The sequence below is a fragment of the Eriocheir sinensis genome, chromosome 62, assembly GCF_024679095.1.
Source record: "Eriocheir sinensis breed Jianghai 21 chromosome 62, ASM2467909v1, whole genome shotgun sequence".
NCBI classification, from domain to species: Eukaryota; Metazoa; Arthropoda; class Malacostraca; order Decapoda; family Varunidae; genus Eriocheir; species Eriocheir sinensis.
The window spans coordinates 7,447,273-7,472,853 of NC_066570.1; the positions used below are offsets into that span (position 1 = coordinate 7,447,273).

The 25,581-nt window shown below is 41.8% G+C and overlaps 1 protein-coding gene across 2 annotated transcripts; it reads left to right on the plus strand.

Moving 5' to 3' along the window:
* Positions 1 to 317: 317 nt before the first annotated feature.
* On the plus strand, positions 318 to 25,427 carry LOC126986717 (transketolase-like protein 2). 2 transcript variants are annotated; one of them, XM_050843085.1, is made up of 10 exons: positions 318 to 485; positions 12,058 to 12,203; positions 13,523 to 13,712; positions 14,178 to 14,412; positions 14,776 to 15,046; positions 15,683 to 15,821; positions 17,702 to 17,849; positions 18,293 to 18,535; positions 21,943 to 22,174; positions 24,492 to 25,427. In XM_050843085.1, the coding sequence occupies exons 1-10, from the start codon at positions 379 to 381 to the stop codon at positions 24,662 to 24,664; spliced, it is 1,884 nt and encodes a 627-aa protein (XP_050699042.1). In that variant the 5' UTR covers positions 318 to 378; the 3' UTR covers positions 24,665 to 25,427. The 2 variants fall into 2 exon arrangements, with proteins under 2 accessions (XP_050699042.1, XP_050699041.1); XM_050843084.1 differs by lacking the exon at positions 318 to 485 and adding an exon at positions 9,043 to 9,210.
* The last annotated feature ends 154 nt before the right edge of the window (positions 25,428 to 25,581 follow it).

Below are 25,581 nucleotides of genomic sequence, written 5' to 3' on the forward strand. Positions count from 1 at the left end.
CATGGTTATGACAGAAAGTAGTACCTGCCCCAAAAATCTACTTCGACTTTAGTGCTTTTAACATCAAATTTATTGGAGTTATAAGTGTTATAATATCCCAGGAGCACACTGATTATGTAAGCCCCCCCACCCCAATACTGAAAGATATGATCACGCTGGTTTTGTCGATGTTAATCAGCTCAATTTCATAAATAGATGATAGAGGTGCAGTGCATTTTCTTACTGCTATAGAGTAGCAGGTAGGGTGACGATTAGCGTGTGGCAGCGAGGCAGCAGAGGCGGGCAGGTAGGTGGGGCCAGGGGCTGGATGGGTCTGCCGAGGTTCACTTCAGTCAGTGTGGCTCGCTCGCCTGATAACGCTACATCCCTCCGCCAAACATGTCTGAATACCACAAACCCGACTCCAACTACCTGCAGGAGCTCAAGGACATCGCCAACAAGCTACGCATCCACTCAGTCAAGGCGACGTCAGCCAGTAATTCCGGGTCAGTACTTGTTATGTATTGAGTGTAATCTATAAGTTTGGATCTTTGGATGGCGACGAGGAGTTACCGGCGGAGCACACTGTTGCCACGTCTGGTACAGTTTTCATGTTTGGGGCTTGATTTTTAGGAACGAAGAGTTGATTCACTGTAAAGAGTGTTGATTTCCCTGAATTTCCACTCAGGGAATACATTGAAAGCATAAAAAAATGAACATATTACTGCACTGGAATCATTGACGGTTTAAGCTGTCATCAGTCTCCCAGTAATTTTCAAAGCGGGAAGTGGCAGGAGTGTCGACAAAAAAGTACAATGTGTACAGGAAACACCCAGGCATCGATGTTGCCACCGTTTGCCATCGTCTGGAGGAGAGCCGACGACCAGACTATAGCCGTGCAAGACAAGCCCAAGGGTGACGCGGTCGATAATGGCAGATGACCTCGCTATACAGGCCAGCGACTACTCGTGACATAACATCATGGCAGTGCTATTGCTTTTAGCCACTGGCTAAGGTGTTACCTTGACAGTAATGCAAGGATGGGGAGCTGGCAGGTAACACAGACCGCAGAATACCCAACTTACTCGTCGGCTTGGGTCTCCGTGGTTGTAACTGGATGGCTGCATCGTGGGCTCATACTATCGGGGTTGAGAGGTTATTATGACCCCTGATGAGAACATTGCTGGAGTATTGTTTGTTGTGAATTGTTATGTAAAATATGAATAATAGTAAATAGTTGATGAGGCAGGGTAAGCCTCGTCAGACACAAGGTTACGTAAGACAGGTGTAAGAATGTGTTTGCTATAGCGGGGTCGGGAGGGTAAGCAGAGAGCGTCAGGTTTGAGCAGTCCATTGTTATGATAAAAAGGAATACCCGTGAAGCTCATGGCAAAGGATATGCCTCATGACACATAGGATTACGTAAAACTGTAGATTTGGTGTAGTGCCTCATCGGGTACCATGAATACAAGCACTGACTAGAGAGGTTATAAAATCATTGGGCACTTAATTATTAGTATGTTAGGAAAATTATTACTGGACACAAGGGAAAACAAGGTAGGTCTACATTACGTGCTTAATTCCGTCTTGATGCGTGCCTTGGGTAGTCAATGAGCATGGCATGTTTTTGCCGGTTTAAACTATTCTAACCGGATGTATACTACACGCAACCGTCTCCAGAGTTTGTTTATTATCTATCCCTTATATCTATAACCTCTGTTTTTGGTCTTATTTATCATTTGTTTTGTGATCTATCTATATCATCTATTTCTATTAATCTGTACTTATATATAATTATTTATCTATATATCTATCGATCAGTATGTCTAATCTATCAATTCTGTGTATTTACATATATATATCCATTATCTTACTTTTTTACTCTCTCTCTCTCTCTCTCTCTCTCTCTCTCTCTCTCTCTCTCTCTCATGGCCCACTCTGACACTCCCACCGGCCTCCTCTTCCTAGCCCTCTCATATCCGGCCCCAGAGGAACGAGATGCCTGCGGTCACAGCGTGTTTCCAATTATTTTTACCGGTTTTCTTTCTTGGATGTATAATAAATGAGATAATGAACTTCAGAACTTTGCCTAGAAAGTCTGTATCTTTATCCATCCATCTACCTATCTATCCATCCATCTATCAATCTATTTTTATCTATCAATCTCAAATAGATTCACGGGAATTCAAGATATTCCACATTTGGAGTATCTGTTCATACCAGTCTTTTTTATTCAGGATAAAAAGAAAATGAAAGAAGGGAAAAAAACCGCATTCTGATTTTATATCTATCATGGCAACAATATTATCGCTTCGCTGCCCTCAGTTGCCTGATGGCCTCCCCACCACCTCCAGCCTCTCACCCACCAGCGTCAGGCACTTAGATGTCGTAATGCCAGCAAACTATTTAGTAGGAGTAGAATAGTCTCTTTGAGCCTGTATATGTTACTTGTATGGGAAAAATTATGGTGCGAGTACATAAAAATAGTGGTGAATGCAAGCCTGGAGCTAGATACAGACTGATTAAGTTATGTCAAGTCCGTTTGTTAGCATCATAATATAATCAGCAAAGTCATATTAACGGTATCTGCGTTATATTGTATTCTAGGTAGCCTATTTATGTAAGGCTTCAGTTAATGCTCGATTAGAAAAAAAATCAAACTCAAGGAAGAACTGAAAGCGACAAAATTGGAAGTCTGTCAGCCGGTTTGCCGCTTCCTTATCAGTAAAATATAACAGTAACCCCGTTGATGAAACTGTGGCAGAGCTAAAGTAGTGGAGTGGTGCCCTCCTGAAGCAATACGAATTTAATTTCATAAAATCAATGATAACGTCGGATAGGGTACTTACTAGTGATGTGTGTGTGTGTGTGTGCTATAATAGTATGTTTGAGTGTGTGGTGGTTGTCATTGGGCGAGTTTTTAAGCAAAACCAAGCGAAGTAGTAACCGGACCTTGTGACATTGTCCAGGGTGGCCGATCGATATGGTGCTGCCTGATAATAGAATTTCGCTTATCATGATTGCATTGTAAAGAAAATGTATTTCCATATCACTTGCCACAGTTACATTCTCTCTCTCTCTCTCTCATCATATAGGATAAAACAAAATTTCTGCACACAATAACTGGCCGTTATTCTCCTACTTCTTCTTCTTATTCTTATTCTTATTCTTATTCTTATTCTTATTATCATCATCATTATTATTACACGGTCCGTCCGATGAATGATAATGCAAATTGTGTGAAAAAAAACAAGGAAACAAACGAAAACAAATATTTTTAAAGAGGAGGAAGTGAGGAAGTGGATCATTGTGTAGTGGCTTAACCCACAATGTGACCACGAAGGTGAAGAGGTGAACTGAGGCGGAATGAGACGTGTTGCTGGGAATGGTGGAGCCTCCAGTGCTTTTATTAAATTTCATGTAGGCGCCGGGAGTAGGATGTGTGCGTGTACGGAACATCACATGCATCCTGATGGCCGGTGGAGCTAACCTACCCCACACTGATTACCCTGGGCAAGATGCAAAGGGAGACGCTGCGGCGAATGGATTTCATATGATTAGTTTGTCTTAAAGAGTGGGACGAAAATGGCAGTATTTATTAACAGAGAACCTTCCCATGATGTTATGATGTACTTATATATTAAATGTTTATTTGAACGCTTCCAAATCATCAAAAAATATTATTATTACACTTCATTCAGTAAAGTCATAAAGACATTAACTATTCTGTTAAAAAAAAAAAATTTATTATGCTATCCAGTGGCCCACGTACTCCAGGCAACCTTGCTCTCGTCTCGCCTAATTGAGATTCAAGTGCAGTGTCACTTTATCTTGGCTAGACCTCGTATTTGTACTCGTACACTGATAACATTCACTAAAGTATCATATCGATCAGTATTGGCATTTTTTACTCCTTATTTCTTATTCATACTTTATCATTACATCAAACAAGATATAGATGCGATTACTTAGACCTAAGGATGGAATTAAATGGGTCAGAGGGCAGCTTGTTGGCAGTTGTGTTGTCATGGCGTGACCGTTAGCACAATCTGTAACTTTATCACCACACGACTATTACATATCAGCATTATGTCAATATACAAGACCATTCCTCCTCTCCGTGCATCTAGACTGACGGGTTGGACAAAGCATGGACTCGACTGACGACTGCATGCCATAAAAGAAAACGAGTCTTACTAATAAAAATGAGAGGTAACTATTTTGTTTATTTAATGCTCTGATGCAGAATATCTGTATAATAGAGCATCTAAGTGAAACCATTTTTTAAATGGGGCTTAGCCCCATAAGCCCCCCCGCGCCACTGGGGTTGGAGCGTTCCAAGTTTCGGGGAGCCTTTCGTAACCCTCGTTGGTCTATTATCGGGGTCACTTTCCCTGCCGCGCCGCCGCTGTTGGCTTGCCGCGCGACCTTCAGGCGGCCCGCCGTGCTCAAGGTCACCCAAGTCACCTTGTTTGGTAACAATCAATCGAGGACGTGACGGATGCACACTAGGAGGTCCATGAAAGCAACCTCGTACTAAGTGAGAGTGCAGCTCAAGGGGAGGAAGACCTCAGAGTTTAGAGAGGTAAAACAAACTTCTTGCATGAGCACTCAAGCTAAGGGGAGGAGGTTGCCACTATATAGAGCCTATATAGTTGCCACTATCCATCATCCCCTGACGGTGTGTGGCTACTGCTGTAGGGAGGAGTTGTTGAGCGAGGGCGCTGGGCATCACGTGGGTTAGGTGATGTATGTGTAAAAGCAGATTTGTTGTGAAGGGACTATTTTGTAAGGGGTTGGTTGTTGAGCGTGGGTTGGGAGCGCGCTGCAAACCGTGCCAGACGTGGCGTCAGGAAGGGAAAAGCCCGGGATTTTCAAACACGGAGAACACCTTGTCAGTGGCTCAGTGCTCGTGTCTCTCTCTCTCTCTCTCTCTCTCTCTCTCTCTCTCTCTCTCTCTCTCTCTCTCTCTCTCTCTCGTTATGATAGAGACATCGCCATAGTCTGTATGGAGTATATATTGCAACACACACACACACACACACAACTCGGAAAAAAAGTGTCTCAAGGATACGTGCACTGCGTGAAACTAATTCTGTTTTGCAACTGTTGGTTTGATTATTGTGTTGAGTCAACCCCGAGATGGAGCCCACAATCCCTCGATCCATCGCCGTAACCCTCACCACAAAATTCCACATCAAAACTTCACCTACTACTACTACTACGTGTAATAATAACAAGTGTTAATAGCACAAAAACTTTGCTAGATCGGCGTCGCATGACCCTCCAACACCCCCCCAACTATTTATATTATACAATTAGGGGCCTAAAATGAAAAATGCTGAAAAGTAAAGATGGCGCCACTTTAAACACTTGCCTGCGCCACAACGGGCTGGGGCCGACCATCAGGCCCTACTATGAAGGCCTACCGACGCCACAGGCCAAGACGTATAAAAAAAGCTGACTTTGTTTATAATGCCATGTTGTAGGGTTCATCAGGGCTAACAAATGTTATTATACAATGTCATGTTTACAGTGCATGGGTAAGACAGGAAAACAACAAGAACACTAAGATGGTCAATCTGTTGATCGGCGACTTCGACGCCGATAATAAGAATAATAGTTAGTGTTCGTGCCTTCTAAACCCTTTCTAATACGGGAAGTGAAGTTGCTGCTGCTGCCTTTTTTTTTTACTGGAAGACACCCACAGAACTACTAAACAAAAAATCGCACCCCTTAGTACCAAAATTAAAAGATTCTTGCTTTATATATATATGTCGTGTAAGCATGGTAATGATGATAGTGATGACGATGGGGATAATGTTTTAGATAGTAGTGATGATTCTGATGATGCTAAATTATAGTGATGATCGATGCAGACGTGCGGCATACGTTTGCGAACGGAAACTGTGTCACTGGAGAGAAACTTTAACAACTTGAATTCATTACAGTTTCTCGGGATAAGCATTACAACAAACTACTCACGACTCTCTCTTCTTTATGGGGGAGGGAGAGAGGTCGGGGAGGAGGAGGGAGGGAGGAGTTTCTCTGAGAAGGAAAATTCCTGCTGATTCAGAGATGGAGGAAGGAGAGGCGACTCATGACTTTGTTGCAGGTCGATATCTCTCTCTCTCTCTCTCTCTCTCTCTCTCTCTCTCTCTCTCTCTCTCTCTCGCTTGTATTTCCATGGACTCCTCTTTGTTCCTCCCTCAATTATCGCTTGTTCTTACGAGTTTGTTCTTTGCAATATTTTTTTTCCAAACTCACATATTATTATTTTCTTCAAGTGTGTTAAGGGATGGAGGACTAAGGTCTGGAGACAGCCGAAAGTAAGAAATTATGGTGAGAAAGTTGACGATTGGTCGTTGTTCATCGTGTGTGTGTGTGTATGTGTGTGTGTGTGTGTGTACAGTTTACACCTGTGCAGAGAAATTGTGCACAAGATTCGTGTGGTTTCACTCAAACGTCTAAACAATCATATGAAAACAAATTTTGATTAATCATTAATTATACGAAGATATTGATTTATATATACGATTACTCAGAGAGAGAGAGAGAGAGAGAGAGAGAGAGAGGGAGCATCCAAGTAGCTCGTTGCTTTCTGCGTGAGAAGTAAGACACAGGACTACTATGTATTCTTGGGTCTATTTTATCATGTTAATCAGCACTAATCTCGGACACGTGAAAGGATTCTGTGGTGCGATTGAATGGACCTTTATTGTTTTGGTTTGTTGATTGCTTCCTTTTCCGTTTTGGTTCACATTTTATTGTACTGTTTATGTTTGTACTCAACACTACTATCTCAACTATGGCCAGTAAAGTAACGAGCTAAGTAACGATTTACGTAAGATCTTTCCTGTCCACACGCATATAAACACTCGAGTCACACTCCACGCACACACTTTCGCACATCCCAGCCTTGGTGTGTCTCGGTACCTTTTGTGGTTTTGCTTTATCTCTATCTCTCACACACACACACACACACACACACACACACACACACACACACACACACAGGATTACAGCAAGGTGCTCTTATAGACAGTTTTCTATTTTTCTCCTCTAGGCCAGTGATTGCGCGTAACGGAGGTTATATATATACGAGCGGGGAGGGCCAGCCCAGTTCCAGTCAGTATCTTCCGTGGCCGTGCTTGGCTTAGCGTGCAGGGCTTTGGACGGTACCTTAGCTTTAAAAACTGGAAACCCCAGGCAAAGTTCTTAATCGTCAGTGAATTATGAGTAGGGCGAGTGAAGTTGCAGTGCCATCCGTCGTTATTTTTTTTCTGTGAACTCTGTGATAATAATACACGTATATTGGCCGTTGGTGTAGCAGATATACCAAACCCTGGAAACCTTGGGTATAACTGTAAGACAACTGATGGAATCATGAGATGGACGACTAGCTAATGTTGCCAAGATTTTGTAATTTTGGACTCCCGTTATGATAAATCCAAGCGTTCTGACTGTCGGTGTAACTGGTAGTTAACAGCGGAAACCTTGGGTAAGGAAACTGACTGATTATCCCTGATCTCCGATGGACGGAGGCGGGGGAGGGACGAAGACGGGGGAACTCAAATGTCAGCGTTCATGACTGCTCGCTGCCTTGTCCGCTACGAGCTGACATCTCGATATATTTTATTCCCGAACCCTCTACAATCTACATGTATTCCAGAAATTAATTTAGTGTGTTGACATCACTTTTAAAATTATCGGAGCTTGGCCGCAGACTTTCAGGGCGGCACGGTGTCAAATAGTCAAAACCGTCCGAAGTACGAGACCGCCACCACTACCGATTTCTGCTTAAGCATACCTAGCGGTGTGGCGCGGGGTGCGTGTGCGTGTATGTGACTGTCAGTGTCAGCGTGACTGTCCGCCTCCAGTTTGTCTGAGGCGTCTCGCAGTGACGGAGGCCTGTGTTGCAACGACCATTAGTGTGTAGCGAGGCGAGGCAAGCGCGGCTCCCCGTGGCTGTGCATGTGTTGGGGAAAGGGGAGGCTGCCGCCGAGGAGTTAAATATGACCTGGAAATGCAACATGTGGAACGGAAGAATTAAGATAAAAAGATTTAGGAAAACAGACAAAAGTGAAGTGAGAGTTGCATTATGTCTTAGCAGTAGAAACATTAGTATGGATTCAACTGGAATGGGTTTTTTATTCAATTTTATTGCGTTTGAGCAGAAATGGCAGACAGGGCGCGGGTGTGGCCGCGCTGGTGGCGGCGGCGGCGGCTTGGTGGCAAGCTGCTGGGCGCTGGCTGGATGGTTGGCGGCGGCGGCGGCGGTATTGACTTGTGGCTAAGGAGGGAAAGTCTGTTATTTAGCCTTGTGGAAGATTTCTACACTCGTAGCTAGTGTTATTCACGTGTCGCGGCCCACGCCCTTGGTGGTGCCTTCGGTGCATCCAGCGGCCTGCTGGCGTGACAAGCAGTCTGGGGAGCGGCGGAGGCTGTCTGTCAGTCTGTTGGTTCCTTCCATCTGTTCGTCTGTCTGTGGTTGCGACTGCACCTGTTGAAGCAAAGGGCGCAACAGTTTTTATGATATTTTTTTTTCGTTAAATATGCCTGTCGTTTGTTTGACCGTGTGTGACTTGGTTTGCCTAGAAAATCAAACTAAAAGTGCTTAAGTTCATAAGAACAATCAGAGGCAACGAATACGTCTTGGCCAGTCATAAGTAAACATGAGCCTGTAATCAGTGTAATGTAACGAGGACGTGTGATCTGCGTCTCTAAAGAGTATTGTCCGCCCTGTCATTGCTGTCACGTACACGATTCTTAATTATTGATGGTAAGCAGAAGGGACAACCTCTCAACCTACCCCCCTTCCCCTCGCCCCCTTCCCCACCCACTCCTTTGCTCACATGTCTGACGTAACATCGTCTTCTTTTTAGAAACAACAGACAAACAATCACAGGAGACAATTACTAGCTCTCATTACCGCGATAGAGCATAATCATCATTAAACACGTCACTCACTTCGGAATCTATCTGTAGGAGTGGTAATTCGAGCTGTTGATTGGCTCGTATACGTGAGAGAGAGGTTGCCAGTGGCCTCTTATAAAGGTTATTTTTCGAGCGGAGGACCACTGTTAGCTGGACCCGCATGGGCTGTACACTGTCTGGTCTGGGCCCGAAGAGCGCCGGGAACATGTCGGACATTAACGTGCAGGAGCTGGAGGACATAGCCAACAAGCTGCGGGTGCTGTCCATCAAGAGCACCGACGCAGCGGGCTCTGGGTAGGTCCTTAACGTTGAGGTGTGAAGTGCATGCATGGTGGGATGGGTTTCCCTTATGGCTCCCGAAATTTGAGGCAAGATTTGTGTACTTATACTTTTATGCCAATAGCCTCGATGTCTTCTTATTCTCATGTTTGTTTGGGAATTAGATTTCCTTTTGGTTATTCGTTTTTATTCCCTAAACTTTCAGATTGCTTTGAGGCATTTTTCAGTTTTGAATTATAATTTCATTGCCAATGAGTCGAAATGTCTTCCTAGAATCAAGTTGCTGTTCCTCCACTCTCAACCCAGTCAGTAACATTACTCGTAGTTTTATGTACTTCACTATTTTCAAGGTCATGCCGCCCCACCATACCCTCTATCCCACTATCATTACTCTGCTATACTTTTGTAATTATATACTTCATATTTTGTAGTCCTGCCAGCCCTTTGCATCCGGATACTCACACCTTCCCATACCCCATTTAAATAACAGTTTCGCAATACTCAATCTGGGATCCCACTTCTATACTCTGCCGTATCTTTTTGTACTTTTAACTTTACTTTTCCTTCGTAACTACACCTAACTTTTACGCATGCTTGCTTTTGCATGCTTCATCCATGCTGTCCTTTCAATACTATTACAGTCTTCATGTTCTACCTAACCATGCTAAATCCACGGCACAGTCTTGGCCATGCTGTATCATACTATTCCACTGTTAACTATTCTTACAAGCTAGAATTACGTTGATGGTGCTCATCCACTCCTGACATGTATACCATTTCCGTTCTTAGCTTATTATTGATCTCTACAGAAGCTCATAATAAGACACCACTAATATAGTTATGTATTCACCACGTGTAATATTGTTTATAATTACGTCGCTGATGCTTGGTAGTATGAAACTGCCAGCTTACACGTATATAGTAATGCGCTACTGTACTTAAGTGTGTAGTTAATAAATATTTAGGAACGTTAGCTGTGCATACGCGTTGGTATTGTGAAAATTTGTATTATTGGACTGTGCATTGATAGCTGTTCATTAAGGTGTTGGAAGGCGGAGAGGTGTCACGCACTAGAAAAATTGTGTGAAAGCCAGTTTGAAAAGTTTATAGCGGGGAAATTAAACATTCATTTTCCTTGTAAGCTGTAATTAGCATGGCGTTTAGCTGCACTTAATGCGAGTAACATGATGGGAGAGGCGCTTGTTTAATGCAGGAAGCAGGTCGCGGTAACTTCCATAGCCACGATGAACTGCTTGTTAGTCAGGATTTTCTTCTATATTAATGAAGTGAAATCGATGGAGGGGCCTTAGAACAGACATGCTCCGGTACAATATTGATGATCCGCCAGCCAGTTGGCATAAAAAAAAAAAAAAAAATATTAGGTGCAGTCCAACGATACTTAGTGCAGTACATTTTTGTGTGGCTGAGGGATACATCCGCTATATTTGATTTAACGTAAGAAAACGTCTATTGCGAATAAATTCAATTAGTTCACATGGAGATATTCATATTGGAAGAAGAGAGCTGGAGATTTAAAAGTGGGAGGTTTTCACGTTTGTCCCTGCAAGGCTTAGCTTCTTGCCCGTTGGTGGTTAGTTAGGCGGGGTTTTTAGGAGGGAATAGGCAAAAGTTGGGACATGGCACTGCAGAAAAAGGAAAGCTGCGGTTTGATTTTTTATTTTATTTATGCACTTTTTATTGTGTGTGTGTGTGTGTGTAATTCACCACGGCCTTATCACGAGTTGGACTCGCAATCGCTATTAAATACCCTCCCGACATGAGCTCGAACCGCCGCCGGTCAGGCCGTGAAGCCTGACAGCGCAGCGTTCTAACCGATTGAGCTATGGAGCGGGGTGTGTGTGTGTGTGTGTGTGTGTGTGTGTGTGTGTGTGTGTGTGAGACAGAGAGAGGGAGAGATCTAACTTTCAGTAATTACCGTCGGTAAACCACAGTGGCTTCACCGACAGACATCCGTGGCCGAGGGAAGACGGTCCCATAAACCCCGGCCGTAAATGTCTGTAAATACACAGTGGGACGTGGTTACTCATTTGTGTTGACGAGGCCATCGCCTTCTGGCCTACCCTGGGGGAGTGCTGGCTGTGTCCACCTGTAGCTGATGCTTAAAACTACCATTACACCAGGTGATTTGATTCACTTTTGAGGCCTTGCCGATATAATCTTAACGACGGGCATAATTTTCTTATTTGCTCATCTCATTCAATAATTTGCTTACCATGCGTCAAAAGTAAAGCACTGAATACAGTAAATGCCTGGAACGTATTTCTCCACTCATTCATTTCTTCATCGATCGATGTCTCATTCACATAGACGATCCAAAGTTAACGTTCATCCTTTCAGGCGGATGTTGTCCGTCACTTAAAAAACAACAAGAAATTGAAAATATAGTCGTATGTATGAAACTGTTTTGGCTTTAGTTTTTGTCCCGACATCTCCTGAGTTTGGTGTGTTGAAAGGTGCTCCAAACAGTATCCTACCTCTACTGAGTTATCGACTTTCTGACCGCATGTATTTCCGGCGATGATCCCTGTTAGACTTTTGACGTTTTTTTTAGTGAAGCATTTGTTGCGTGAAACTTTCAATACCCGAGGCGGCCATTTCCTAAAACGAGTCATAGGACGTAACCTTTAGGCCTGTCGTGCAGACTGTCACGCGCCAGTCAATGAGTCGTCAGGAATAATGATTACGTAGTTTATTTCCAGGATTTTTTATATTTTTTTTATGGTTCGCCTTTTCATGATTTTAAACTTCACAACTACCTGCTGTTTGGTATTAAGTTTTGTTTAGCTCCCAGATTGTCGTCGATATTACCTGTATATAATTTGACCTTTTTCTCCCTATCAGACACCCAACATCATGTGCTTCCATGGCGGAGGTGATGTCCGTCCTGTTCTTCCACACCATGAGGTACAAGGTGAGCGAGCCACGCGACTCCAGCTCCGACCGCTTCATCCTGTCCAAGGGACACGCCGCTCCCATCCTCTATGCCGGTAGGTCCCGTTATCACAGGAAACTAATATTACATAGTGGAGGGCGGGCGTGTGTATTCCCAGCGTGTGTTCCGGGAGTTTCCCCGCCGTGCTGCTGCCTTCCCCCCTCCCCCGCTCTCTCCTTCACGGTCATGTGGTGCGGATGTCAGGCACCAGTTGTTGCTGATTCACGGATTCACGGTGGTGCTTGCATGACATTACCACAGCCTAACTAGCCCCATAAAACACCCACGAAGAAGAATTACTTGTAAACATGACTGTTTTATATATCAGAAAAAAAAACATCTTTCAATTAACGGTCTACTTGTTTATTTTCAGACCATGTTTACGGCAGTTTATACATTTTGTTAAGTTCAAATGTCATTTTTGTTTTTTTTACGGTAAAGGAAACCGCTCAAGGGCACATTCCTGACAAATCAAGAAAAAATAAGCACAGTGCTCCATATACTTGACTACATTTACCTTTCCTTGAAACTGGGACTTAAAATTTATTGAACTAAGAAGTTTCGTTATTAAATAATATCTTTGAAATTTAAAATATTACATCAGATAGACACACAAGCTGGCTTGCTACCGTGTTATCTGGCAGAGTTCAGGGAACCCCAAATTGATGTAAGCTACACATCACAATCAGGGAGGTAACCCAACACCTCTGAGGCTGCCCAAGTCCAAGAGTTACTATAACCAGGGTTCATGCTCCATTGTGTAGTTTGTTACAATGTACTGTGAAATATTGAAACGACTGGAAATGACAACTTCAAAAACATCTTGGGATTAATGATAATGAATATTTACAATAACAGTATGGAAAGGATGTTTATTTTCAAGTGGTCATTAAAAAGAAACAATTCCATGCCTTACTTCACTGTTTCATTGCACGTTAAATTCCTGTAATCATTTTTGACAAGAATAATCTTTACTCTATAATGCAGTAGTATGTAAAGATAACCTTCAGTCCTTAGTGTATGTAGTAGAGAGTTCTATATTACTGTACTTGTTATCCTGCTAAGTGAATCAAATTAGTACATGATAAATTGAACTTTGGAAGTACTACAGTTCATTAATTTTGACATGAATTGACGTAGTCGGTGTGGCAGGTAGTGAATTTAGCATGTGATATGTATGTAGTGTTGCATTACCAAATCACTTTTCTTACTACAATACAGGTTGATATGCATGTATGTGAGGTAAGGGTAAAATCACTATGGCAGTATCTCGACACAATTTACTACCCAGCCTTTTGTCATGGGGTATATAATATTTTCATTGCTGTTTTAAGATAAAAGTTCAGCAGTGCTGATTTTCTGTTTTCGGAACAGCCTGGGCAGAGGCTGGGCTCTTCCCTCGTGAGGAGTTGATGAACCTGCGGAAGATTGACAACGATCTTGAAGGCCACCCGACCCCTCGCCTCAACTTTGTGGATGTGGCTACCGGTTCCCTGGGTCAGGGCCTGTCAGTGGCCTGTGGGATGGCTTATGTTGGGAAATACTACGACAAGGCCTCCTACAGGTGAGGGAATTGGGTAGTGGTCTCCAGGAACACTTCTGGGTTGTTTCATCTCCATGGCATCTCTTATAGTTTTAATTTGTTCTCAGTTATTTACCTATTGTCATTTTATTTCTTGACACTTTTTGTCCTGCTTCCCATCTTTACATGAAAACTTCCTTGGAGGGAAGTTCTCATGAGGGAACAGGGTGTTAGAGATATAGATAGATAGTAGTAACAATATAGCAAAATAGTTATAACACTAAAAATTAGGGGTTTCCCATGGACACAATGCTAATTCATATTATTTAGACTTCCTTCCCTAATATATCCCTTCTCAGTTCACTTAAGGTATAGCATACAATGGAATGCTATTCAAAATTCTAATTTTCTAAGTGGGCAGTAAGAAATGTTCAGTTCACTTACCTATTTATAATAATTTCATTATTCAGTTAAGTAGAAGGTTAAAGGAACTGACTACTCCCTCAGAACATACTGCCTGATTGGTGATGGTGAGAGTGCTGAGGGCAGCATCTGGGAGGCTCTGAGCTTTGCTGGTATCAAGAAGCTCAACAACCTGGTGGCCATCTTTGACATCAATCGCCTCGGCCAGTCTGAGCCCACTGCCTTCCAGCATGAAATGGACACATACCGTGCTCGCCTGCAGAGCTTTGGCTTCAATGCTCTGGTGGTCGATGGACATGATGTGGAGGCACTGTGCAAGGTGAGCCATTTAGGATCTCCCTCACGGGTGGCCTCTCAGAGGGTGTTGGCAAGACCATAAATCTTAGCCAAGAGTGCCCTTGAGGTGGCAGAAAGGATTGTAGTTAATAACTTTCAAGGTGGTTTCTTTTACATGATTATAGGATGAGGTTTTGGTTATGCTTGACAATGTCAATGGATTACAACTCTTTTGTTCTTTTAAGTAAAATTTAAACCTTTTACTCTCAGAGAGGATTGACTGACTAGTGTATCATATTTATCATAAATAACTTAATGTATTGCCTTGTGGGCTATGTAATCTGCTTTATATAGCTACTTGTAGTTAGATACAAGACTATAAATGATGCGGGTTGTCACCATGCAGGCATTCCATGAAGCTGCCCAGACGGAGGACAAGCCCACTGCTATCCTGGCCAAGACTTACAAGGGCAAGGGCTTCCCAGCGATTGAGGACGAGGAGAACTGGCATGGCAAACCTTTGGGAGCCAAGGCAGAGGAGGTGCTTAGCTATGTGGAGAAACAAATCAAAAACAATGGCCCTAACAACCTGGTACCCCAAAAGCCTCTTCACCAAGATGCCCCCAAAGTGGACATCACTAACATCCGGCTGCAGTCCCCCCCAAGCTACAAGAAAGGTGAGGGAACCCTTTATTCATGCTATTACATCTGTGTTTCCCTTCCTCTTCCCTAATAAGGGCTACACCCTGATGATGAATATAATTTTGCTTTCTTATTTATTTGATAATGTCCTCATAGAACATTTTTGCCACTGCACTCTGCCCTTGTGGTTAAATAAGTTGACAGCAATGACTGTCATTGCTTCTCGCACCCTATCTATGGAAGAATGGAGGGTTGTTATGGAAGGAATGGGGTTTATGAAAAAAATTTCAAATGCTCACAGTCAACAGCAAATTTTTCATTCTCAGTGGGATTATATATGGTGATTATTTTCTAGAGGCCAGTGAAGGGTATGTAAATTGTTGAAATGGAACATTGCAATGTCATTAATCCTTTAAATCACCTCAAAAGTTAAAATTGTTATATTTAGATCAGATGTATTCTTCCTTAAAGTGCATAAATATTGTCAGCAGCTAACTTAGTTGTATTCCTACCAGATTTTTTTTTAATATTTAACCAAAATATTTATATACATGCAAAATCATTATTGTAGTGGTTTTTTTTTTTTTTTTTTTTTTTTTTTTTTTGAAAATTTATTTTTACTGATTTGCTTGAATCATAAACTAAGTAAATGAAAACTTGTTTTTTGACAGGTGACAAGGTGGCCACCCGACAGGCTTATGGCACAGCTCTCTCCAAGTTGGCTGAGAACAATTCAAGAGTGATTGCCCTTGACGGAGACACCAAGAACTCCACCTTCTCTAATGCCATGTTGAAGACAGATGCAGAGAGGTGAGAAAACAGGAGTTTGATGTTCTGTACACTGTGTAAAATACTTATGATTTTACATATTGTTGGGTGTTTCCATGCCATTTCTTATATCTGCAGTTTTTATTCTAAGTCATTATTCTTTATTAAGTTTGATTTATATGCCATGATCCTGGCTAAATTTGATGATAGTAGTGAATGGAGCCCCATATTTAAGACTTAGACTATATTCAGTCGGGTCTAAGTATTGTTATAAAGCCCATACTTCTTAGGTGTACTTTGTCTTCTGAGATATACAAATTTGTAATCATGATAATTTTTGCATTTTGGAAATAAGATTATTTGGTGAGATTATCAGGTAGCTACAGGTAAGGTAAAAGGTCTGTTAGCACACATTGCCTTATCCTTGCTTGTGTGGCTGGTCATTGATGGGTGGCTGAAAAACTGAGAGGGAAGTGTTGTGGGACAGCTGACTGTTGTGTACTGGAAGGCCGAACAACAGTGAAAAAGATGAGCTAAAAGTGAAGCATAATTGACCAAATGAAATATACCTCTGCTTTACCTTAAATTTGTGAATCATTGACTTGTGATTTTCAATAAGCATGAAGCAGTGATAGCAAAGGAAGTGGAGTAACTGATGTAAAATATGTACTCATGAAGTATGATCAATCAAAAACTTTAGTCATGAAACTAAAAGGTGAAAAGCTTCAGTTGCCTAAGGTTGAGGGGAGTCAAATTAGCTATTGTTTAAGGAATGAACAATTAACTGTTTATGATATATTAGAAACAGGGGTGTGGAGTCGGTGTCAGTGGAGTCGGCTACTTTTGGCCGGAGTCGGAATCGGAGTCAATAGAAATACCTTCGACTCTGATTCCTTTATGTAATCATTTATCATGTGATGTAGTTTTTTTTTTAACCTGCTGCCTATAGCGCATGTAGGCTTTCTTGAGCTACTTCTTTATTCTAAACACTCTCCCGACACTCACAAACGCTTTTCTATTTTCTATGGGGGCTTCGTGATGCAGTGGTTAGCACACTCGGCTCACAACTGAGAGAGCCCTGGTTCGATTCCCGTGTGAAGTGGAAAAATTTGAGCGGCTTTTCCGATACCCTACGCCCCTGTCCACCCAGCAGTGAAAGGGTACCAGGTATTAATCGGGGGTTGTGTCCCGTCTCCTGGGATCTGTTCCCTTCTCCTATAATTCCTTCCCCTTCTCTCTCTCCGGCATATGACCACAGATGTTGCGCTGACTAAACAAAACTTTCCAACTTTCCTTGCTATTATCTATTACACTTGAGCCCTGGAATGATAGATAAGACTTTCTTGTGGTGTAAATATGTATGTCCATCGCTTGAATGGGGAGCACAAGGAGGAAAATATTTCAACAGGTGGCCTGAAAAAGGCATACCAAATGTAGTTGAGACAGAAAGTATACCTAACAAAATTGGCAACCATGGTTTGAACTAATGTAACTGAGGGATAGATCAGATAAAGGGAGGAGGGCGAGATGGCTAGCTAATGCAGTCACCTGGTGCGGTCGGTTCAAAAACTATTCTCTGGCTGGGGCCGTCCAAGAGGACCTCAAGAGAGAGTACAGGCGCTTCAGGCAGCACCTAAAAAAAAAAATAATAATAATAATAATAATGATAATAATAATAAATATATATAAAAAAAGATTTGCAGTAGAGGGGGAAGAGAATGGGGACCGGAGTCGGAGTTGCAACCTTAAAATTTCCCAGAGTCGGAGTCAGAAATTTTTAACTCCAACTCCACACCCCTGATTAGAAACATGTTTTGAATGCATGATGCACACCTCATCAGCTGGTCATTTACAGGCGGTACAATGCCTTCTCCTCTAAAGAAATTTGTCCTTGCAATCTCATACCAGGTTTTCTCTTGCAGGTACATTGAATGCTTCATTGCTGAGCAAAACCTGGTGGGTGTGGGCATTGGGGCTGCCTGCCGAGACCGTACTGTCGCGTTTGTGTCTACCTTCGCTGCGTTCTTCACCCGTGCCTTTGACCAGCTTCGTATGGGTGCCATCTCCCAGGTGAGTTATGATTTGTCAACATTTTTACATAATTTTGCTTGTGCATTATGTATTTGTTTGTAATAATCAATGGCTTAGAATAAGAGTGTATTTGATAAGGGATGTAGAAGTTCCATTATCTGTGTACTGATGTAGTCAAGCTGTGTGCCACTATAGTCCTGTGTAAGACATTCAGCAAGAAGGGTCTGTGTTCACTCCATAATATAAATGACAACCAAAAGAAAGTTGAGTGAGACAAAGCATCCCTTTCTTTCATGCCTCTTCAGAGGTCAGAGGTCTGGTGAACATTGGTAAACAGCACATTTTTAGTGGCTGTGTGATATTCAGGGGAAAAGTGTATAGCAGGTAGTGTCTGAATGAATCTGGACATTGCTAGACTAAATTTTCCTTCAGATGTCTGTAGGAATGATCACATTATTGACATTGACCGCTCTTGCTTGCAGACAAATTTGAACTGTGTTGGGTCCCATGCTGGTGTGAGTATTGGTGAGGATGGCCCCAGCCAGATGGCCTTGGAGGACCTGGCCATGTTCCGTTCCATACCCACAGCCACGGTATTCTACCCATCTGATGCAGTGTCCACTGAACGTGCCTGTGAGCTGGCGGCCAACACCCCTGGCATTTGCTTCATCAGGACCTCCCGTCCTGGCACTGCAGTTGTTTATGATAACGATCACAAGTTTGAGGTGAGTGCAAGGCTGCAAGGGAGGCAGGAAGATGGACATTATGAACAATGAAGCTTCCATAAACCATTTTCATACCTATAAGAACAGTTAGTCATTAGATGACTAAATACATTCAGAAGGAAGGAATGGGTGAAGCGTGGTGCGCTCAGATGGTTTGGACACATGATGAAAATGAAGGAGAATGAAGTTGTGAAGAGTGTGTGAGGAAAGGACTGAGGGAGGGGGTGTCAGGGGAAGACCACCTGTGAAGCGGATCAATAGGGTGAGTGAGTATTGGAGCGAGGGAGTTGGAAGTAGCAGGACTGAGTGTATTGAGTGGAGTGCAAGAACAGGAAGAGATGGATACACTTGTGCTGTGGCCACCCCCTGGAGGGAAGTTCCTGTGAGGGAGCAGGGCATTGGGGATGCAGATAGATAAATAGACATTTGGAAAGTACCAGTTGTTGAACAATGTGCACTTTGGGAATTCATAAAGTAAAATCTTTGCTGAAAAAAACTTGGGGTTTTGGTTGTGTTTTGGAGAAAGTAGCCGACAGTGGCCACTGGCCAATGATCATAGCTCTCATGCCGATGAGGAAATTATAAGTTCAAATAAGTCATCATAATCATCATTGTCTTCAGCCATTATATATTAGTCCACTGTAGAACCCTTTTCCAACATTCTTCACAATCATGTTTGATGTTAGTGTACTTGATCCTGCTCTGGCAAACACATACTCTAATTTTCATCTCTTCACTTGATCCTCTGATGACCCTGACTTATACAATTTCTGGATTGCCTTTTCTGATACTATGGTTGTCCATCTGTTATGTCTGTGCATGCTGTGACCTGTATGAGTCCATTTCTTCTTAAACATCATTAAAAACATCTCTAACCTTTCTCTGTTCCCTCGTCCATGATGTTTACTTCCTGTTTCCAACTTAAGCCCAGCATTTTTCTTTACTCTTCTTTGTGCACTTTGCTGCATTCCATTTTAATCTTTGCTAAGGCTCCAGGTTTCTGAACCATATGTTAGGATTAACAGGATACATTGATTGTACACCTTTTGCTGCAGGGAGAGTGTCTGTTGCATTTCATATTATTACTATATATATACCAAAAGCACCCCATCCCGTTCACCGCTTACTGTTGATGAGGTTTCAGGCCCAGCTCCACTGTCAGCGCAGCGCTCCGTAGGGCCGTCAGCAATAATGATGTTAGCCTCAATAATAATCCTCGATATGCACTTATTCACAACATCATAGTGAGTGAGTGAGTCTTAATTGCTTTCCTGGATAACCTACTGATGTCCTTTTAATAAACATGGCATCATTATAGTCACTTGGCCATGTTTTGGTTCGTGCTAATCACAATATCTCCTTTTTATAGTATCACAAATATCCGTTGTTTCATTTTCCATTTATCTGATATTTTCTTTATTATCACAATTCAATGTCCAATGATTATTTCCAACTCACTGACATTTATCACACAATTTATCTTCGAATCTCAAGCACCAATTAATAGCCATGATCGGTTATGTTACGAATTCTCTCAATTTCAGTATGAAGAACTACCTAACACTGGTCATTCGCTGAGTGGTTGATTTCAGGCTTTTTGTACCTCACACAATTTATGCATTTCCTCTCAGCCATGGAGCTATCTTTTGATTTATGATCACCAGCGCACTTGTAACATTTTGGGGCTTCTCCATTGTTCTTGGCAGTGCAGTTGGCCTCAAGATGTCCGTATCTTTGACAATGATAACATATGATTGCATGGTATCTATCTTTCACAGTGTACACTCCCCATTCTAGTTTTATCTTGTCATGATGTTTATGAGTCAACTCTCTAACAGTTGGATCACATTTCAAAATATAGTGCATTGTGCCACCAGCAGCAGGCTTGCTAAAAATCTTCTCAATTTTCCCCTCAACTCCAGGAATCGAGTGTAGGAACTCGTTCCTGTTTAGCAGTGTCTCGGTTATCTTATCCCTGGTCTCCTTATGCACATTGCAGATCATGATCTTTGGCCCTTGTTTTCCCATACTTTTTGTGCTAACTTGCTCTACATTTTCCAATTTCTGAGCTGCTTCATTCCTTGTGTTCACATCAAAGTTCATAATAATGTTACCTCCATTCGTGAATCTTGAATCAGTAATCTGAATGCCTTGTAATGCCTGGGAAACTTCATTTTTCAACTTGGTAGCCTTTTTATCTTGATCAGAGGCCTTCACGACAAGGAGATTCTTTTTCCTCTTGCGTCTGGCTACGTCAGCAAAACTGGCGGGACCCGACTCTGCCTGCTAATCACAAATCACGCCTGCCACCTCACTCAACTCCTCCTTGACACTGGACATCCGAGATTCAGCCTCATCTTTGACCATAGATATTTCTTTAGATAATTCTTTCTTGAATTTATCCAATTTTTCAACAATGTTGGTAGCAAGAGACACTTTATGAAGACATGGATTGCAAATCCAATTTATTTTGGGTACATTATCCTGCTTGACTCATGTCAAATTAGCACACTTCACATGACACCACCTTGGACACAAACAGCATGCAATCCACTCCTTGCCTGTAAAATCTTCAGACACAACAGAAATTTCTCGGACTCCTGGTTCTGCCCGCCATTGTCGACTCAACCAAGGAGGGAGCTCACGTCCTCACCCTACCCCTCTCACTCACCCCATTCATAGCCTCTCTGATTTCTTTTTTGTGGGTTGGGTTTGCATGAATTGCTTGTCCTAGATAGGTGTATTACTTTATACAAGTGTTTCATTCCTTATCTGCATTTGTTGTTCTGTCGACTGATTAGTTGCCTTTGTTTTCTTCATGTTAATCTTCAGGCCTACTTTTAGACATCAAGTTGAGTTCCTTGATCATTATTTGTGATATTTTCTCAATCACTTCATAAGACCACGTCAACTGCAAATCTATGGTTGAGGTTTTCGCAGTCAATCTTGGTTCCTCATCCTATATTTCTTAAACCTTATCCATTATAAATTAATGAATATCACAACTTTCTTTTTGTTGATGAGGTTGGTCAGTTCTGCCAACTATCTCATCCTTTTTATTGATTTGCCTTCCATTTCTTTTTTTCATAATTTTGTTTTGCCTTTATGAGTTTTTTGTTTCCCATGTATGTGCCTTTCCTCCTACTTCTTGTGCTGCTTCCAGTATATTCATACTTAATATGATTTGCTTTCTCTATCTCTGTTTGATGATCTGTTCTTCATCCTTCTCCCTGACTGCAAGAATATAGGTGTTTCTTCCTCAGTAACTTTTTCCTCTCCTCATGGGTTAAAGCATTCTTTGTCTGGATTTGAGGTTCTTCAGTTACATTTTTCACTGGGTAACTTCCAAACGGTAGAGATTGGAATGGGAAAAAAACATGTCTTTCTAAATTTCCCAATATCCTCAGCTTGGGAAGGCTAGTGTGCTGCGATCATCAGGAGATGACAAGGTGCTGGTGATTGGTGCTGCCATCACCCTGCGTGAGGCCATGACTGCTGCCGACAAGCTGGAGGGGGAGGGCATTAATGTCCGTATAATGGACCTATTCACCATCAAGCCCATCGACAAGGACGCCATCATCTCCAACGCTAAGGAGTGTGGTGGCCGCATCATTGTTGTGGAGGACCACTACCCTGAAGGTCAGTTGGAGCATAGTGAATGGCAGAGTTGGATGGAACAGGGGAAGGAAAGAAATTCCAATAGTCAGGTAAATGATGAAAGTAATAGTAGAAATTTTAGTATCTAGAAGTTTAAGCAGAATGATGTTGAATGAGGTAAAAAATGGAGTTATAAAAGATGGGCAGTAGATTGACCTGTGAAAGCCCTTGTAAGTAATAGATAAGCATGTAGACAGCTTGTTTAGGTATTACAAGTGCTGACTATGCTATATGCAGTGGTGGGCATCGTTAATCAGAATCTTACCATCGTTAACCTGTCTGCTGTGATTGGCATGAATTTGTCTTTCACTGGTAGCCTGGTAACATATACTCCCATGTCTTTCTCTGCCTCTGTGGTTGATAGTGGATTGTTCCCATGTGGTATTGGTATGCTGGATATCCCCTCTCAAGGTGCATGACATTTTTCCTCATTGAATTGTAGCAGCCACTTTTTGTTCATTTCCACGTGAAACTGGCCAATGGGGTAGTGGCGGTTGCAGAGGAAGCGAGAGGTGTTGAGAGTGTGTGGCAAGGTGCGGGGCTAGGCTAACCCCACAGCCGCCACTACCCCATCAGCCAGTTTCACGTGGAAATACTATAGCGGTGATCGCCACTCTTTGGTAACCAACAAAACAAACAAAAGTGACTGTGAAAGCGGCCCTTAGACATAGAGGTTAGCTGATCTACTACCAAGGCTATATATTTGCTTGAGGAATAAATTAAAGGCTTAAGAAAAGTAGTACCCACCCCCTTAAACTTGACAGCTAAACTGATAAAGAAATTAGTGGAAGCTAACGCTAACCGCTAACTTTTGGTGTATGGATTTAGCTTTGGTTTAGTATTTTGGCTCTGAAACCCTTAAAAACAGACCTAGTGACCTGAAATTTCAATATGTTGTAGCTTAGACATAGAGCTTTTATTGCATAGGCTGAGTGTGAATAAAAGGATAGTTCATAAACTGTTTGTGATATTACTTAATTATATCAAATATTTTTATTTTAAGCAAGCAGTTCATGGCGCTTTTAGGAGTTGGGTCAAAGGTTCATTGATGAATTATAATTATTATTGCATTATCTCCATTGGCCTGGCAAAATAATTAATAGTATTTTATAAATTTTATTGATTTTATTTTGAAAAGAACAGCAAAAAATGACCAATCCATATTAGTCATGTCCAGGAGTGGACCCCATCTTATGTCACAAGTGGTCTCTTGAGTGAAGTGGCTCTGCCACTGCAAGACAATGGATATTGACCAGCCAGCTTGTATGAGCAAAGGGCCACATAGAGCATATGAGGCGTATATGTCGTGTAAAAGGGGCGACCAAACCAAATCGGGTGGTATTGAGTTTTTGGCAGCTTCTGATAGCTGAATTCTTGCTGCATGTGATGAGGCAAGCTAAAGGAAAGGAGATCTTAGAGGGGATGATTCATAAGGCTAAAGTTGCGTGATTTTTCTGTCCAACTTGCCCGGCGTGGGGTGTGTAGTGATTGTTCCCTACTCTTGTGGCTGTGATGTCACGCAGTCCGCATCCTTCTGTACCTATAGTTTCAACATGGAGGGAAACTGACCATTTTTTTTATTTTTATTAGACCTGTAGAATGAGGTTCTTATTTTTACACTGGGTTATTTTTCTTTAACATAATCAAATATCACTTGATGAAAGTTATCTTTAGTGACTAAAAACATCAAAACCAATAAATAAATAATCAAATACATAAGGAAAGTGTCCCAAAACCTAGAATTTCTGAACATGTAGCTACAGCAATCTATGTTTTCACCCTGAAAGGAAGGCTAATTCTTGCTATCATGGTAATTTTCTTTATGTAGTCGAATGGCTTTTGTTTCAAGCTTTTCATTAACACACAAAACTCTGAAATCCACCAATAAATAGAGTTAGACAGTTTTGAAAACTTCTTTAAACAGGATTTTCTCAAATCTTTAAAAATGACAGGTTGCCCCTTCTACACTATATGCCTCATATAATGTAGCAGTATTAATAAGACCCATCTTACTTATTAAGAAACTCAATCTTTCCAGAAATATTATTGTACAAAATTCGTGTTCCAGTGAGTGTATGTGAATAAGTGATGGATGTTTTGAGCTTTGGGGTTGCCCACCTATATAGAAAGTTAATTAAATTGATTTTCAATTATTATATCTTATTGTCATTGATAATGGTCACCCAGAGTAAATTCTTTTGCATCAATGTTAGAGTTTTGATTACTTGCTTAATTGAGGTAGGCTATCGGTTAAAAATTAAATTTTTCTATAATTCTCATAATTATCACCTTGGTGCAGGTGGCATTGGGGAGGCCGTGATGTCTGCTGTGGCCATGGAGAGGGACATCATCGTCCGTCAATTAGCAGTGCCTCGCGTCCCTCGCTCCGGCAAGTGTGATGAGCTGCTGGACATGTTTGGCATCTCTGCCGCCTGTGTGGTGAAGGCCGCCAAGGAGATCATTGAGGTGTAGACACGTGGCGGTCACTGATGAGCAGGATACTGAATGATGACAATTCCTTGATGACAAAAACACTAGAGCAAGAACCATGAGACTCGCAAAGACAGCGATAAATAATCATTTGTGGATAATTTTTGTCCTCTGAAGTTACTGAACAGCATGAAGATATTTTTGTAAAAGTTCAACATTCCATAAAAGTCGGGACACTAATAGGCAAGTAGGGCTTATTTAAGGACCAAACAATTATGATAAGTCATTCCAGTGTTCATTCCTAATTATTGGACCAGTGTGTGCATTTTGAATGCTTATGGCTACATTCCAAGGATTATTAAACTATAGAGTTATTCAGTATAATCACAACTATTCATAATGACATAATTGTCATTCAAATTCATAACAACCATTACCTCTGATGTCCAGAGAACATCACAAAAAAAACTAAACCTACTAGTTTAGCATGGTTAGTGCAAACTAATAAATTGGCAAGCATTGAGTGCAAGTATGGTTCCTAGTTTGCAGTATAGGCTATTCAGTGCCTGTATTGGCCAGTTATGTGCAACAGTGCAGGATATTTGTGCTTATGCTTGACTACTGATGCTGAATTTTGTTGAATGAAGGTCACTGAACAGATCACTAGTGCTTCAAGAGTTTCAGGCACAAGCAGTGTTGTCTGAAGGAAGAGATCCTTCTTTATAGTAATTTATTGTTGCGTATTTAGTCCCATCAAAAATTTAAAGATTAAATTGTTGTATTGTAATAAATGTTTAAGTGAAAATTTAGTAGTTTTAAGCCTTCATTGTGATGCCCTACAGAGCAGTGTGTGCACTTGGCCCAGATATATACAACAATAATAGTTATCAAAAATCTTGCTTCCGCGCAGTGGGGAGAAAAAAAAGCTCGCTGTGAAAAAAATAATAATAATGAAGCGT

Coding starts and splice junctions, on each gene's coding strand:
- LOC126986717 (XM_050843084.1), top strand. CDS start 9,077: ATGGGCTGTACACTGTCTGGTCTGGGCCCGAAGAGCGCCGGGAACATG. Junction 15,822..17,701: donor TTGAAGACAGATGCAGAGAG/GTGAGAAAACAG, acceptor TTTCTCTTGCAG/GTACATTGAATGCTTCATTG. Junction 17,850..18,292: donor GTATGGGTGCCATCTCCCAG/GTGAGTTATGAT, acceptor TCTTGCTTGCAG/ACAAATTTGAACTGTGTTGG.